The sequence below is a fragment of the Podarcis bocagei genome (genome assembly GCF_964188305.1).
Source record: "Podarcis bocagei genome assembly, chromosome: 2".
Classification (NCBI taxonomy): Eukaryota; Metazoa; Chordata; class Lepidosauria; order Squamata; family Lacertidae; genus Podarcis; species Podarcis bocagei.
The window spans coordinates 19935228-19953025 of NC_138126.1; the positions used below are offsets into that span (position 1 = coordinate 19935228).

General features: G+C 44.9%; 1 protein-coding gene and 1 long non-coding RNA gene across 2 annotated transcripts in view; one reads left to right on the forward strand and one right to left on the reverse strand.

Annotated features, from left to right (window-relative positions):
- Positions 1–17798, forward strand: part of LOC308581345 — a 102993-nt gene that overhangs the window by 47782 nt on the left and 37413 nt on the right. The window lies entirely within an intron of this gene.
- Positions 4364–17437, reverse strand: LOC308581117 (killer cell lectin-like receptor subfamily B member 1B allele C). Its single transcript, XM_081183605.1, has 6 exons — positions 17062–17437; positions 14320–14418; positions 12593–12742; positions 8098–8252; positions 6033–6136; positions 4364–4789 (listed from the first exon to the last, which is right to left on the reverse strand). The coding sequence occupies exons 1-6, from the start codon at positions 17144–17146 to the stop codon at positions 4669–4671; spliced, it is 714 nt and encodes a 237-aa protein (XP_081039731.1). The 5' UTR covers positions 17147–17437; the 3' UTR covers positions 4364–4668.

The window sequence follows — 17798 nt, forward strand, 5'->3', positions numbered from 1 at the left end:
ACGGACCATAAAAATCTAGAGTACTGGAGAACGGCGCGAGTGCTCAACCAAAGGCAGTTGAGATGGGCCCAAGAGTTCTCCAAATTTAACTTTGAGATTTGTTATGTGCCAGGCCCAGAGAATGTTAGGGCGGACGCTCTCTCACGCAAGCCTGAATATTTGGAGGGGGAGGGAGCACCCGAAGAAACCCATATCATTCCAGAGGACCGCTGGGTGTGTGGGGCGACTTTGGTGGGGCAAAGGGAATTGGTAGAGGGTACGGTGCAGGATGCATACGCCCAGGGGAAACTCAGGGATCTCAGAGGGGAGGAAGACAAACCCGGTGGTTTTGAGGAGAGAAATGGGGCATTGTATTATAAGGGAGCGTTATATATACCTGAAGGGGAATTGAGGGAGAAAGTACTCAAGCAGCTGCACGATAGCCCCACAGCAGGGCACTTTGGGCAACACAAAACCATGTGGCTGGTTACCAGGGAATTTTGGTGGCCCAAGGTCAGGGAAGATGTGCGGGAGTATGTGAGAGGGTGTGAACAATGCCAAAGAGCCAAGGGGGAGAGGCAGGCGCCGGCTGGTTTATTAGAACCACTGCCCACACCTGAGAGACCGTGGGAAGCAGTGGCAATAGATTTCATGACTGATCTGCCAAGGTCTAGAGGGAAAACAGCCATCATGGTTGTAGTAGACCTGTTAACTAAAATGGCCCACTTCATAGCCTGCTCACATGCGGTTACAGCAGAAGAAACCGCCAAATTGTTTGTAGAGAATGTGTTTAGGTTGCATGGCGCCCCCTTGAGGGTGGTTTCAGACCGAGGGAAACAATTTACTTCCAGGTTCTGGAGGAAGCTCATGAGCTTACTGCATGTAGAGGTTAATTTCTCGACGGCCCGTCATCCTGAAACCAACGGGCAGGCGGAAAGAGCAAATGGGGTTCTCCAACAATATTTGAGGTGTTATGTTAATGACAGAGAGAATGATTGGGTGGAGAAGCTGGCGTTGGCAGAATTTGCCTACAACAATGCAGAGAACGTGTCCACGGGGATGAGCCCCTTTTTGGCTAATCACGGGTGCCATCCCAGAGCCTTCCCAGGGGGGGAGGGGGAGAACTGGAGCGTTCCAGCTGCAGAACAGTTCGTGGAAGAAATGGAAGCGATCCATCGCCAGCTCCAACTCAACTTAAACAGGGCTAAGGAGGAATATAAGAGGCAAGCAGACAAAAACAGAAGGGAAGGTGAAAGCATCAGGGTGGGGGACCAGGTGTGGCTGTCAACCCAAGGGTTGCCATTCAAAGGAGGTTGTAAGAAATTAAGACCCAAAAGGCTGGGTCCGTTTGAAGTCATACAGCAGGTCAATCCAGTGGCTTTCAGGCTCCGGTTACCGAACCACATGAAGCTGCACCCAGTTTTTCACAGGTCGTTGCTGTCACCGTATAGAGGAGACAGTGAGGGGAGGGTCACTAGGGGACCAGCAATGGAGGAGAAGGAACACAGCTACCATGTAGCGGAGATCCTCGATTCCAGGTGGAAGGGAGATCAAGTAGAGTATTTGGTAATGTGGGAAGGGGAACCGGAGTCGGAAAACACCTGGGTTAGGGCAGAGGATGTCAATGACGAGGTTTTAATAGAGACTTTTCATCAGAGGTTCCCACGTAAACCTCAGCCTGTAGCGAGGTTCCGAAGGGAATACTTTGCCACCACCGACGAGGAAGAGGAGTTGGAGGGGTTCCCAGATTCTGAAGAGGAGGAGGATTCAGCTGGCCAGGACGACGATCGATGGAGAGAATTGTTCGAGACGTCAGAAGATGAGGAAGATTCGTTTCGGGGTTTTAGCCCTTCACCTCCCAGGGGGGAGGAATTGGGAGGGGTGAGGGGGGCCCTGGAGGGGAGGTGGATGTCAGGGAACTGCCATCAGAGCATCAGGTGGTGGAGGGACTCAGGCAGGATGAAAGAGACTCAACTGCTAAAGCAGGGACCAGCAGGGGGAGGAGTGGGTCTCTGAGGGAATGCGAGCAGGAGGGAGGGCTCAGGGAGGCTTCCAGCGAGAACAGTGGGGAGGTATCAGAGTCTCCCATAGGGAGACCCATACCTCGCAGGAAACTGTCACGCCGTGAGTCCAGGAGACGCGTTTCCGTTAAGGAACTTCTTTGTTGGAAACGCTTCCGCAGACAGCCACTGTCGGACTCTACTAGTGACTAGAGCAGACATGTCTGAGGAGCTCCGTCACACACGGAGGTTTGTGGGGGCGCACAAACTCTGAGGGAGCACGTTTTCACGCACAAGCAGCTAATCAAACCCTCACACATGCCATTCAAGTTCACAAATTACCGTACTGGCCTGAATATAAGCCTCACTTTTTTTCCAGATTCTGACCATGAAAAGTTAAAGTGTGGCTTAAATTCGCGAACTTACAAAAATGGACTTTTACGATATCACGGCTGAAACAGACATACGGTAACACGAAATGGGTGTGAATGCCTGCAGAATTTTAAGGGAGCGGCTTATATTTGGGTATTGTTTTTCTTTTCCCTCCCCCGCCCCTAATTTTAAAGGTGTGACTTATATTTGGGTGCAGCTTATATTCAGGCCAATACAATATCTTTCACTCTTTCACATATACTTCCTAGGTTCCCTGATGACATGAGAGTACCCCCGAGTAGCAGACTTTGTGACTGTCATTCTGGTGGTAGTCTTGGGTGAGCATTATTATTTTATTTTATTTTGTATTTAATGTTTATTTTATTTATTTCTTTATTATTTAATTTTATTTAATAAGAGTGCTTGCTCTATCTGTCTGCCTGCCTTGGCCAGCTGTCTACTGTTCTGTTGCTATGCTGCAGTTTGCATGGCCACCTGCTGGTGGCCATACGAATTGCAGCATGACAACATTCTTACTACTGCTGCTGTTGCACACATCTATCTTCCTATATACATAAAATGTAAGGCCGTCGTCATGCATTGCAGGATTTGTAAAGCTTTGCCGTGATCCTGGATTTGCATGAAGTCAGGGTGGGGGAGGGGAGCAAAAGATAAGGTGGGCTGCACAACACCAGTGGTTTTAAATAAGAGGTTCAAGTACTGCTGGGAAGTGGGGAAACTGAGTGGGGAAAGTGGCAATTTTAAACAATGGCAGAGGTTTGAGCAGAATGAGCAGGGGGGTGACACTTGGAGCGAGTTTAAAACAATGTATGAGCATTTAGAAAAGAACGTAGGAAAGTGCCTGTCAGTTTCCTACCTGAAACATAACAATCATTTTCAGTGCTTTTTAAAATGGGTTACTCAAGAGCACACAGTACCTGCACCTCTTTTTATTTTGGTTTAAAAGTGTGACACTTACTGTAACAACTTCATGGTGAGAACCAGCACCTATTTTTTAGGGGGGAAAGCATTGGTCCTTTTCAACTGGGATGGCATAGCAGCATAGCCTAATTTAGGTATCAGTGTTTAGGGTGGTTATCTTATTCCTCAGTGCGCAAAAAGTCACTATAATAGGTGACTCTGTTCCAAAAGACACAGTACTCCTAGCTAAGAACTTTTGATGAATGTAATATCTACCAAGCCCAGTTTTTCTCATCGCTTTGCCACTGTAATGGGGATTCACATCCATAAGATGCTGAGACCACAAACAGAGATGAACAAGAAGAGGAAACATTGCTTGTCTCCTGTATGGTGTTGCTGTCCTTGTCATGTGAAGGCTATTTTATGTTGTTATAATACAGTGGACCCTACGGATACGAACCTAACTCATTCTGGGGGTCCTTCCGCAACCCAAAAAGTCCATAGGCAGAGGCACCACTTCTGTGCATGCACGTGTTGCAATAGAGTGCTTCTGCACATGTGCACGTAGTGAAATCCAGAAGTATACACTTCCGGGTTTGCCGCATTCACAAACCGAAGTTTACGTATCCAGAGGGATACGTAAGCAGAGGTAGAAGAAGAAGAAGAAGAGTTTGGATTTGATATCCTGCCTTTCACTCCCTTTAAGGAGTCTCAAAGCAGCTCACAATCTCCTTCCCCTTCCTCCCCCACAACAAACACCCTGTGAGGTGAGTGAGGCTGAGAGACTTCAGAGAAGTGTGACTGGCCCAAGGTCACCCAGCAGCTGCATGTGGAGGAGCAGGGAAGTGAACCCGGTTCACCAGATTACAAGTCCACTGCTCTTAACCACTACACCACACTGGTACGACTGTATTATTATTGTTATTTATTTATTTATACATACATACATACATACATACATACATACATACATACATACCCTGCCTTTTCCCCTGACAGGGACTCGAGACGGCTTACAGAGAAAAAGAAGAACAGCTAAAAACAAATAAGAAAAACAACAATTTAAAATAAACGAACACACACTGATAGAATTAAAATTACACATAAACATATATTTAATCTATTAAAACCATACAAATGATCACAATGAAAACAGCATGGCACCCGCCCTTTCGTTAGAAGCAGTCAGTTCTCCAGAGCCTGTTGGAACAAGAAAGTCTTCACCTGCCAGCGGGACGAGAACACGGAGGGAGCCAGTCTGGCTTCTCTAGGGAGAGAGTTCCAAAGTCTGGGAGCAGCCACCAAGAAGGTCCTTGAGGTGTTTTTTTTAGTACGGAGAACAAGATGTCTAAAAGAGAGTGTGTAGCTAATTACGAATGGGGACACATGAAGATACTCAAAGGAGTACAGATCCCTTCTGACAAATCCAGCGAAGCTGTGTGCTACAGAGCTCAGAATAGATTCCATTGTCTTGAAGGGCACCACAGCTGCCTTCCTCAAGCTGCATTGCTGGAAATCTGTGGCGAGAAGGAATGAAACAGCAGTCAGTGTATGTATACAGTGGACACTCGGGTTGTGAACATGATCCATGCGGGATGCACGTTCGCAACCCGCAGTGTTCGCAACACGGGTCTGCGCATCTGCACACGTGTGGGTTGCGATTTGGCACTTCTGTGCATGCACAAAGCGCGATTTAGTGCTTCTGTGCATGCGCAACCACCAAAACCCGGAAGTAACCTGTTCCAGTACTTCCAGGTTTTGGTGGTCCGCAACCCAAAAAAACACAAACTGAAGCGGCTGTAACCTGAGGTATGACTGTACAGTGGCACCTCAGGTTAAGTACTTAATTTGTTCCGGAGGTCCGTACTTAACCTGAAGCTGTTCTTAACCTGAAGCACCACTTTAGCTAATGGGGCCTCCCACTGCCGCTGTGCCACCGGAGCACGATTTCTGTTCTCATCCTGAAGCAAAGTTCTTAACACGAGGTACTATTTCTGGGTTAGTGGAGTCTGTAACCTGAAGCGTATGTAACCTGAAGCATATGTAACCTGAGGTACCACTGTACATTGAAATTCCTCAGTATGCCCTGAAGGTCTTGCTGAAGCTAGGCAGGTCAAGGTCTGGTCAATACCTGGATGAATGACTGCCTGGGAACCCCATGTGATGGAGGAATGGCATCTTACATGATGGAAGAAAGATGGAACAGAAATATAAGAAAATGAAAAGGAATGAAAGTGTTGAACAAGGTAACCCCACTGAATTCAACAGGGCTGATGTATTAGGAGGCAATTTTGGACTGGGCTCTTAGTCTTTCAGGTGCTATAAGACCCTTTGCTATATGCTTTATATAGTAAAAATGAGCAGAGCTGCAATACCTTTAAGAAGTGTACAGTCATACCTTGTGTTACATCTGCTTCATGTTATGTTCTTTCAGGTTATGTCCCACGGTGACCTGGAAGTACCGGAAAGGGTTACTTCTGGGTATCACTGCTCGCGCATGCGCAGAAGTGCAAAATAACATCATGCGCATGTGCAGAAGTGGCGAATCGCAACCTGCGCATACACAGACACGCTGCTGCGGGTTGTGCTCTTTTCATGTTTTGAACGGGCCTCCGGAACAGACCCCGTTCACAACCAGAAGTACCACTATATAGCCATGGTAACGTCTACAGTTTTCCTTATCGTAGCTCTTCTTGCAAGTTCATCATGCAAAACTATTGATTTGCACAATTTCTCCTACACAGGTGTTTCAGTACTCACAATTTCTCCTGTAACAAAGAGCCGTTGATCCAGATCCATTTCTTCTCTGGCAATGACACTATAAGTCCAATCCATACTAAACCCCCATTTTTCTGGATGAATTCCTATAAAATATGATTTAATTACATAAACACAGTGCTTTTTTCTTTAAAAATGTTTAGGGATACTCTCATTTTCCTACTCGTATTGAAATACTGCCCCTCAATGAGGCCAAACTTATATTCACAAAATGTTCAGGGGTATGCATACCCCTGCGTACCGCCCAGAAAAAGCACCCCCAGAAAAAAGGCCAACAGGATGTGGACTCCAGGCAAAGATGTTACTGTGTGGTGGACGGGGAGCTCGGGAATAGTTCTTAGCACATACACCTGCCCTCACAAGTCCCGAAAGCCCTCACATGCCCATATTATTATTATTTTTTGCAGTGACGTCTATTGCTTGAGTGTGAAGAATTTAAATTCTTTTGCAGCTGTGGGCAATCCTAGGTCGTGGAGCCAGAAATTGCTGGTTGCCTAGTCCAGCAGTCTGCCGCCTACAATTTGGTGCTGAGGAGGCAGCCCTGAAGAAGAAACATAACAAGGAACTTCTCTTTGGGCTTCCCCTTTCAGGTTGATATGAGGACAAGGATGCCGCCTCCTTGATATTTCCCCCCAACACCTGGGAATACAGAGGCTTTGTGGGTGAGTGGTTCTCAGATCCAGGGAATAGACCAATGGTATGTACCTTGGAGGTACTACATCTTGATCCACTGTTGTCACTTGAGGTGCAGGTGGCCTCTGTGGCAAGGAGCGCCTTTTAATCAGCTTTGGCTGGTAAATCAGATTTGGCTAATGGGTCAGATTCAACCAAATAGCTTTGGGATGTATCCTCACTGAAGCAGTCAAATGCAACGTTTCCTGTTGCCTAGAGTGGACACACCGGGGAACGTTGCTCGAGACAGGGAGGACTTCCTGTCATACCTGCTCTGGAGCCTCCTCCCCCTGTGTGTGACCAGGTAGATGGGCGTGACCCTAGCAGACCATACAAAAGGTCTAGCCACACAGCCATCTCCCCCTTTTCCATTTTCTCCTTTGGGACTCCTCTTCTGGCTCTTACATTGCTCATCCTTACAGAGGATGGAAGCCACAAGGCCTAGCTCAGACTTCTTTGCTCTCCAAATGTAACTGTAACCACAAGATAAAGCCTGCCTTCAGATTTACCACTATGAACTGAATGTAAGTGAACTTTACTCTTATTTTTAAAGAAGACTGTTGTGTTATTATTATTTTAGGAGGGGAAACTTACCAGGAACATTCCAGACTGGGCAAGCCAGACTGGATCGCTTAACTTAAATGATTCTAACGAATCCATCAACTTGCTTCCAGCAATGTGCAAGGAAATGTGCTCTGCTGCTTACTCACTAGTGAGGAGGGATAATATTTAATCAATATATCCTCTCCTACTTTCCTCAACATTCCCACAATAACTGCATTAGTAGGTGTCAGTGCAATGACTCTCTCTTGTGCAATGGGAATTTCCCCCTCTCCTCCTCCTGGGCCCCCGCATTCCTCCCCCAAATTGGCTCTGGGTGTCAGGAGCACCCCAGAACATCACATGGGGGGAGGAGGAGAGGGCGAGATAGTTCCATTAGGCAAGCAAAGATGCTTGCATTGATGGCCTGATCTCCTTAGCAATACTTTGAATCTTACCCCATCTAAGGTAGCTACATGCACTGCCGTTCATGCATTGATAACCTCCTGACTAGATTACTGCAACATGCTTCCTTGCAAGGATGTGGTTGGCCACTGTGGGAATGGACTGCTAGACTCAGATGAGCCTTTGGCCTGATCACCTGGGTTCCTCTCATGACGTTTAGTCACATGAACAGATGGATCTCAAAGCATGAACGTTCCCCATACCTACTTCAGTGCCCCTTCGAAACTATGGTGTAGTGTATACTAATTTTGACAGCGATCCTTCACATTGCTGGCTTACGCACTAATACGGGCGAAAGAGTAAACATTCTGTAACAGAGATAAAAGTGTGAAAGAGTAAAAATTCCTTGTCTGGATTGAATATTTTGTACCTTTTCCTCCTGATCATCAATTATTAGTAGGTGAGACTTCTTAGCTATACAGTCTTCATTGCTCTTCTCCCAAGACTGAATCGTTTCAGAAAACCAGTAGCATTTATTGTTGTGCAGACGCCACAGCATGGGGCACAGGTGGCAGCTTCCATCCCCTATGAAGAAAAATTCCCATTGTTTTTAATTTGGATTTATACCTCACACAATCTGTACTTTTCAGGCGAGTCTTTCGCCATTCAGCTTCACGAGCGCTCTCGCAGCAGATCTCTCGCAGCAGTTTGCAGAACGATGTTATTTGCATATTATTGATTGTTAGCTGGAGAATAACAGAAGTCCTGGTGGTTTTAGTAGTAAATGTATGGTATTCTGTCAGTTTCAAAGAACTGAAGCTCAGCAAACAGAATGTGGCACAGGGCAAGCCAAACCTCAGGCTGGTAGTAGGGCTATATATAAGCAGTTGTTCCATTCTCCCTCCCCTCAGTTATTCATTTTTCCCGTGTTAAGTTCAATTCTCTATGTTTTCAAAACAGTTTGTGATTTGCTGCACTATCAGCAGTGGAGAGATGGGTGGAGAAGGCCTTATGCACCAGTCTAGTGACCTCTCCTTCCCCATTATAAACACTAGGGGGTTAGGATTGCGCCCATAGAGCCTGTGACTCTAGAACAGCGGTTCTCAACCTGTGGGTCCCCAGATGTTGTTGGACTACAACTCCCATCATCCCTGAGCTCTGGCCTTGCTAGCTAGAGGTGATGGGAGTTGTAGTCCAGCAACATCTGGGGACCCACAGGTTGAGAAAGGCTGCTCTAGAACAAATGCAGAGAAACTGAAAACTCATCAAATGAGATTGCGGGAAGTTTATTCTTAGTACAAATGCCAGGTTCCCCCCTTTCCCTCCGTCTAACGCAGAATATAAATCCTTTGGGCAGGAAAAGGTGTTAATCTTACATTGTGTGCCATGTGTGTTTCAGGGCTGGCCCACCCATGGGGCAGGGTGAGGCAACTGCCTCAGGTGGTCGGGTCCATAAGTGCAGCAGATCCAGCATCCAAGGATACAATGCCCACTACTGTTGCCACCATGGTGGCTACAATGACTGTGGCGCGATCATTGGAGGCTGGATTTCATGGCTCCTCAGCGTCACACTGCAATGCCCGCTCTACAGCTGCCTCTTGACAAATAGGACACAATACCAGTCTTCCCCACTGGAAGGAAATGGCAGGGGCTGCCCTCTGGGGTCTTCTAATCTGTTACCTGCACCCAGTGTGATTCAGAGGGTTTCCCTCCCCCTCCCCATGATAGCCTTTGATTTCCACTTCACCTCTCAGGTAAGGTTGATTTGATTCTTTCCCTTGTTCCCAAAGTAGATCTTCAAACACCCCTTCTTCCCTGGTGGGGAAGGCGCCATTTTGTGGTTTGTCTCAGGATGGTAAAATGTCTTGGGCCAGCCCTACCAAATGTTAAAATAATAGAAACAGTCTCCAGTGCAGTAAGCTCATAATTTACACACATTTAACATGTTCAGCTTTCCACGTGTTGCAAAAAAAAAAAAAAAAAAAATACAGGGGACGGGGTTTTTGAGAAGAGTGACTTTAGTGCTTTGACTATATGCGATTCTGGCTTTAGGCATGATCCCCACAACATAAGTTTTCGTGGCTTTTTTTTCAACATAAGTTTTCGTGGCTTTTTTTTTCAACATAAGTTTCCATGGCTTTTTTTTTCAACATAAGTTTTATGTTGAAAACATAAGTATTCAAGTTGTCAAGAGGCAGCTGTAGAGGGGGCATTGCAGTGTGATGCCGAGGAGCCATGAAATCTGCTTGGCAGGGGGTTGGACTCGATGGCCCTTGTGGTCTCTTCCAACTCTATGATTCTATGATTCTATAACCCCTGTATCAGTTGTGGGCTTATTGTACTTCAGCTGAAAATTTCTTTCAGGGCTGCATTTTCCAGAGCTGAGCACTAGGTGTCGCTATACATTTAGAATATTGATATTTTTTTTTTAGTAACGACAGTTTACTTGAAATAAAAAAATTCCTTCCAGTAGCACCTTAAAGACCAACTAAGTTAGTTCTTGGTATGAGCTTTCGTGTGCATGCACACTTCTTCAGATACACTGAAACAGAAGTTGCCAGATCCTTCTATATAGTGAGAAGGTGGGGAGGGGTGTTACTCAGAAGGGTGGTGGGAATGGGAGATAGGCAGATAGCTGAGAGAGCCTCTTGACGACTCTTAACGACTGTAATAGGTCTTACAGGAAAAGGCAAGGGGTGGGAAGGTGAGAAATGGTTTAGTCATGTATAGTGAGATAAGAATCCAATGTCTTTGTTCAGCCCAGGTCTTTCCATGGTTTTAAGTTTGGTAATGAGTTGTAATTCAGCAGCTTCTCTTTCCAGTCTATTTCTGAAATTCCTTTGTAGTAAAACAGCTACTTTGAGATCTTGTATAGAATGTCCTGGGAGATTGAAGTGTTCTCCTACTGGTTTCTCTGTTCTGTGATTCTTGATGTCAGATTTATGTCCGTTTATTCTTTGGCGTAAGGTTTGGCCTGTTTGTCCAATATAGAGAGCTGAAGGACACTGTTGGCATTTGATGGCATACACAATGTTAGACGATGAGCAATTAAATAGTCCCGAGATGGTATGTGTGATGTTGTTGGGGCCAGTAATGGTGTTGTCCGGGTGTATGTGGCAGCAAAGTTGGCATCTGGGTTTATTGCAGGCTCTGGTGCCAGTGTCTGTGTTAAGTCTGGTTGTAGTATTATTGTGGGTTAGGAGTTGTTTAAGATTGGGTGGCTGTCTGTAGGCAATGAAAGATCTTCCTCCTCCTCATTAACCTTGGTGACCTTGCCACCAAACTCTGCCAATTTGTCCTTACCCACAACAACTTCAAATTCGGTGACGACCTGTTCCTTCAGATCAGCGGCACAGCAATGGGCACCTGCATGGCCCCACAGTATGCCAACATCTTCATGGCAGATTTAGAACAACGTTTCCTGAACTCCTACCCACTCAAACCTCTCTTGTACCTGCGATACATTGATGATATTTTTATCATCTGGACACATGGTCAACAGACCCTGGACACCTTTCACCAGAAATTTAATGATTTTCACCCCACAATCAACCTTACAATGAATCAATCTATGCAAGAAATACATTTTTTGGACACTACTATAAAAATACAGGATGGGCGCATAGACACCACCTTATACCGCAAACCAACTGACCGACAAACATATCTACATGCCTCTAGCTACCATCCCAAACATACCAAACAGTCCATTGTATATAGCCAGGCACTACGTTACAGCCGCATCTGTTCCAATTCTACAGACAGAGACTCTCACCTAAGAGATCTACAGCAAACCTTCTCAGAACTAAAATACCCAGCAAATGAAGTTAGACAACAGATCAACAGAGCCAGACTGATACCCAGAGAGAACTTGCTGCAAGACAGACCCAAAAAAGAAAATAACAGAACACCTCTAGTCATCACATACAGCTCCCAAGTTAAAACAGTACAACGCATCATCAGAGATCTACAACCTCTCCTGGACAATGACAGTTCTCTTTCTCAAGCTCTGGGAGGAAGACCTTTCATTGCCTACAGACAGCCACCCAATCTTAAACAACTCCTAACCCACAATAATACTACAACCAGACTTAACACAGACACTGGCACCAGAGCCTGCAATAAACCCAGATGCCAACTTTGCTGCCACATACACCCAGACAACACCATTACTGGCCCCAACAACATCACACATACCATCTCGGGACTATTTAATTGCTCATCGTCTAACATTGTGTATGCCATCAAATGCCAACAGTGTCCTTCAGCTCTCTATATTGGACAAACAGGCCAAACCTTACGCCAAAGAATAAACGGACATAAATCTGACATCAAGAATCACAGAACAGAGAAACCAGTAGGAGAACACTTCAATCTCCCAGGACATTCTATACAAGATCTCAAAGTAGCTGTTTTACTACAAAGGAATTTCAGAAATAGACTGGAAAGAGAAGCTGCTGAATTACAACTCATTACCAAACTTAAAACCATGGAAAGACCTGGGCTGAACAAAGACATTGGATTCTTATCTCACTATACATGACTAAACCATTTCTCACCTTCCCACCCCTTGCCTTTTCCTGTAAGACCTATTACAGTCGTTAAGAGTCGTCAAGAGGCTCTCTCAGCTATCTGCCTATCTCCCATTCCCACCACCCTTCTGAGTAACACCCCTCCCCACCTTCTCACTATATAGAAGGATCTGGCAACTTCTGTTTCAGTGTATCTGAAGAAGTGTGCATGCACACGAAAGCTCATACCAAGAACTAACTTAGTTGGTCTTTAAGGTGCTACTGGAAGGAATTTTTTTATTTTGACTATGGCAGACCAACACGGCTACCTATCTACGACAGTTTACTTGGAAAGCGTAGCAGAGGCAGATCAAAGGCATAAGCATGTCGCAGTAACTTAGGAAATGAATTTACCCGTCTCACACAATTTTTCTTTCAGAGTAGACCTGAAATCCTCTGACGCTTTGCTTCCTTCACATCCTGCAGGCCTGTACTGAGTTGTGTTTGGAGACCATTCAGATGCTTTGACCTGTTTTTCACGATCCTGTGGAGTTTTATTTATAACTGGGGAGGAGAAAGATTTAGGCAGATTTTTTTTTTACTATGTTGTAAGTTTAAAGCTTGATAGTACTGCTGGCTGATGAGCAGCCTCCACAGCGCCCTCTACTGTGGGGTCCTTTAGGTGTCTTGAACTACAACTCCCAGCAGCCTCAGCCAGCATGGCCCTGATGGGAGTTTTAGTCCAAAAGATAGAGGGCACCAGGTTGGGTGACGCTGCTCTGCTGACTTCCACAGGGATTCGTAAAGATGCTTTGCAAATACCAAGCTGTCCTTCCAAAGACAGCAAGGGGCCAAGATATTTATTTATTTCAGAATCATTATGGATAATCCTTTCAAAGCAGCTCTGTAAAATGAGCAAATCACCAATGTAAAATAACAACAATTTTTTTAAAAAAAAATCACAATAAAGCAAAACACCATAAAATAAAATTCAAAACTTAAAAGCAATGTTTTTGCCTGTTGTAAGTTTAATTAATTTATTACAGTTTTCCAAAAATCATTATAGCTAGACCCCAAAAAATATAAAGCACTTTCTGATTTGGTGCTCTGCATTTCCACCATATCTAAACTGTGTTGTTGTATATTTGATTAAGTCAGGCGTCAGCAGACTTTTTCATCAAGGGACCAGGTGCACTGTCTCTCAGACCTTGTGGGGGGCCGGACTATATCTTGGAGAGAAAAAAGAACAAATTCCTATGCCCCAGAAATAACCCAGAGATGCATTTTAAATAAAAGCACACATTCTACTCATGTAAAAACACCAGGCAGGCCCCAGAAATAACCCAGAGATGCATTCTAAATAAAAGGAGACATTCTACTCATGTAAAAACATGCTGGTTCCTGGACCATCTGCGGGCTGGATTTAGAAGGCGATTGGGCCTGATCCGGCCCCCCGGGCCTTAGTTTGCCTACCCATGGATTAAGTCATACAGGTCTCAGGTACCACTGGAATACTGATCTGTATATCTTTATTTTAAATTTGTGCACAGTCTGCTGTAGGATATGTGGGTGCATCCATGTCTACTTCTTCTGAGACATTTCCCCCCTCAGTTCTCTGTCACAATTACGTGGGTATGAATTCTTAGATATGTCCACGCTCCTAATTCTGCTATATATCTTACTAAGAAGTTGTGGCTTTTGTTTGTTTATCACGAGGTTTTCAAATTGGTTTATCTCTCTTAAATGGCCATGTTTCCTTAGCAGACCATAGTCAACATCATGGGTAGGCAAACTAAGGCCCAGGGCCCGGATCCAGCCCAATCGCCTTCTAAATCCAGCCCGTGAATGGTCCAGGAATCAGCGTGTTTTTACATGAGTAGAATGTGTCCTTTTATTTAAAATGCATCTCTGGGTTATTTGTGGGACATAGGAATTCGCTCATCCCCCCCCAAAAAATATAGTCCAGCCCCCCACAAGGTCTGAGGCACGGTGGACTGGCCCTCTGCAGCATGCACGGCCGTGGCACCAAAATTTGTGGGTGCCTGGCACCTTCATGAGGAATTTTGTGGGTGCCCAGGCACCCAGGGCCCCAGGGAAGTTCATTATTAAGTCTTGTGCAAATCTCACGTTATGATACTTACCCCAAACTCCCATCACTATCACTGCCGCCACCAGGACGATGTTTCCAGCCCATCCAACCTGGAGCATAATTCCATGCCAGCGTGGGCACAGTTGGTGTTCTGCAAAAACAGAGGTGAAAAGATTGGGGATAATGTTCCAAGGCAGCCCTGTGTTTAGCTTTTAACTCTGCATTGCAGGGCCTTGATGGAGAATTCCGCTATGAAATAGGGACATAAGGAAGTGCCTTGCATCAGCTCAGACTGCTACTCCATCTAGCTCAGTATTGTCTGTCTAGTTATGACTCTCAGGGCTTCAGGTAGGGGTCTTATCTGGCCAGAGAATGAACCAGGGGCTCTTTGCCTGCAAGGCATCTCTGCCTCCAAGTGAATTTAACTGGTGAGAAGGAATGGAGCCAAAATGAGACCACTAAGAACTGGGTGTGCACCTGTGATAATTTATTGAATTATAGAGGATCAAATGGCTGCTTAGCCCAGCCTCCAACAGTTACCAGTGGATTGAACTGTGCCCAGAATCCTTTAGCTGAATGCTAAAATGTGCTGTACTCTCTACTGCCTAAACTAGGGCTAGCCCAAGACATTTTGGCACCTGAGGCAAACCAATTTTTCTCACTTTGCCTGATGGTAGGGCCGGCTCTACTTTGCCTCTTCTTTTCCTTCCATTGGTCATTTAGTGCTGCCCACACCTTTTCACCCCCCTTGTTTCACCCTCCTGGCGCCATTTTTTAATACATTTTTAAAAATTTTGCTCTCTGATTAGTGCAGTTTGGGTTTTTATTGTACTTGTATTCTGGTTATTTTGTGAGCCATTTTAGATGTCCCTTGGCCAGAATCACAGAATTCTAGAGTTGGAAGGGGCCACAAAGACCACCCAGTACAACCCCCTGCAATGTAGGAATCTTTCACCCCATGTGGGGCTCAAACCCACATCCTTGAGATTAAGCGTCCCATGCTCCTACCAACAGATCTATGTGGCATAGAAATACATAACAAAACCAACGAGTAAGCAAGCAAGTAAATAGCAGCAAGGCATTTGTTTCTCAGCTGCCTTTCCTCAGAAACTCCAGAGCCAACGTACAACGAAATACATAAAACCAAATTCGGCAAAATCACAGCAGCGTCAACCACAAAAGCAAATCTTTAAAGCAACAGAGCACAAACCAGTTCACCACACACAGAAGATTCCACCTAAACATTAGAAAGAACTTCCTGACAGTAAGAGCTGTTCGCCAGTGGAATTTGCTGCCAAGGAGTGTGGTGGAGTCTCCTACTTTAGAGGTCTTTAAGCAGAGGCTTGACAACCATATGTCAGGAGTGCTCTGATGGTGTTTCCTGCTTGGCAGGGGGTTGGACTCGATGGCCCTTGTGGTCTCTTCCAACTCTATGATTCTATGATTCTATTCTATGCAAATCTAAACAAAAATGTTTCCACATACCTTCTAAAGGAGGTAGAGATTTGCTCAGAAGGGCAGTATCTGGAAGAGAGGTCCACAAAGTAGATACAGGAGTGTGTGTGTGTTTTTGTGTGTGTGTGTGTGTGTGTGTGTGTGTGTGTGAGAGAGAGAGAGAGAGAGAGAGAGAGAGAGATTATTCTGCTTCCATCACCATCAATTTAACATCCCCAACATTTGCCAAGTCTTCCTGGAGATTCTAACAAATTTAGATGAATTCACAAGAGTGAAAATACTCCCACGCAAATATGTTCGGGTCCCAGTTTGTATATAATAACAAGTATCTTGGATTGCACAAAAAATGGTGTTATGCTCATGCTGATCTGTTCTCGGTGGGGTGTGTGGGTGTGTGTGTGGGTGTCATATGAACTTGTATGGTATCAGGTCATCTGTTGAAGAGGTGCACGTTCTCCAAAGTTCCTGTTCACCAGTCCTTTACATTTAAAGAAAATGCATACGGTAGAACGGGGAATTATTGCTTCATTTCTTTACATGTGAGGCTGTGAACAAAAATTCACTACTACACCTCAGTTTAAATGTGCTGGCCCACCACAAAGGGATTATCCACAGATTATCCCAGTTCTCTTTGGAATCAGCAGGAAATGATGCAGGAAGTCTTTGTCCCATACTTCAGATGCAGAAACACCTTGCTCATCCCCTCCTTCCTTTAGTGGGTACCACTTCAGAAACATGGTGAGAAAGTGTTACATTCTCTCCCATTTCTTCCTTCAGCTTGTGTAAAGCTGCTCTAAGTGAGGCTGAAAAGGGTAGCATGTTTCCGTAAATTGATTTTGAGCTCCCTGACAGATCCGGCGAGGCCTGCTCCACTTCAAGCTTTTTGAGTTATAATAAAAGCGTAAGAAATGATGAACACAAGAAAAGAAAAGAAAACAAAGCACTGGACAAAAATATCCGCTAAACAGAGGGCATTTTCCTCATGGTTTTTCTCTTGTGCCGTCAGAATGGATGTATTTTATAATCAATATTTAGGAACTTTAAAAACTTTTCAACATGGCAAAATTCGTATCAGCTAACAAAAAGAAAGAAAGAAAAGCATTTTACTAAATCACACCACTTATTCACTTAATTGTACAGCTGTAAGCTGAGACAGTGCCACAGTTTGGTTTGCCGTGCAATAAAAACAAATGGTGAAACTTTGCAATTGCCAAAACATGAATGTGTGCCTGCGTTTGAGTCCTGGGCCCTCCTGCATCAGCTTAAACTGGTCCTACCCCCAACCCCTACGTCTTGCACAAGCAGTTCAAGATAATTTGCCGTTAACAACTCAACATACCTGGCTTCTGAACTGAATCTAAGTTTCTTCCGGGTGGGGAAACTTCAGGTAATTTTATGTCTGCATAGACAACTGCTCCATCCATGCTGAACTGTCACTCTGGACAGTGGAACTATCTGTGAGTGAGAAACTTTCTTCACACCCACGTAAAACTCACGGAAACTGAGCTGCTCCTGTTATCTTGCTTACATATCAGCTCCCTTTTGTGTGACTGCAGCTAAATGACATCCCTCCTTCCCCAAGTACAGTTGCGGTTATATTCATCTGTGCTTGCAGGAGGAGGAGAAACATCAAAGAAAGTAGATGCAGTTGAGAAAGACCCGTGGGTGTCTATGGCTTCTGCTGTTGAGGTCAAGAAGGACACTGGAGTTGAAAGCCCACTACTTTCTTTTAAAACCTTTGTGTGCTTTCATTTCATTAAAGCCAGTTGCTTAAATGCCGGGAGATGGACCTGTGACCCTCCAGACCAGGGGTCAGCAAACTTTTTCAGCAAGGGGCCAGCCCACTGTCCCTCAGACCTTGTGGGGGGCCGGACTATATTTTGAAGGGGAAAAAAATGAATGAATTCCTATGCTCCATAAATAACCCAGAGATGCATTTTAAATAAAAGCACACATTCTACTCATGTAAAAACACCAGGCAGGCCTCACAAATAAATTTTTTATTGATTTTACAACGTTTTTATAAACAATACAAACAAATAAAAAGACAAAACAAACATGTATAATTTCGTCTCC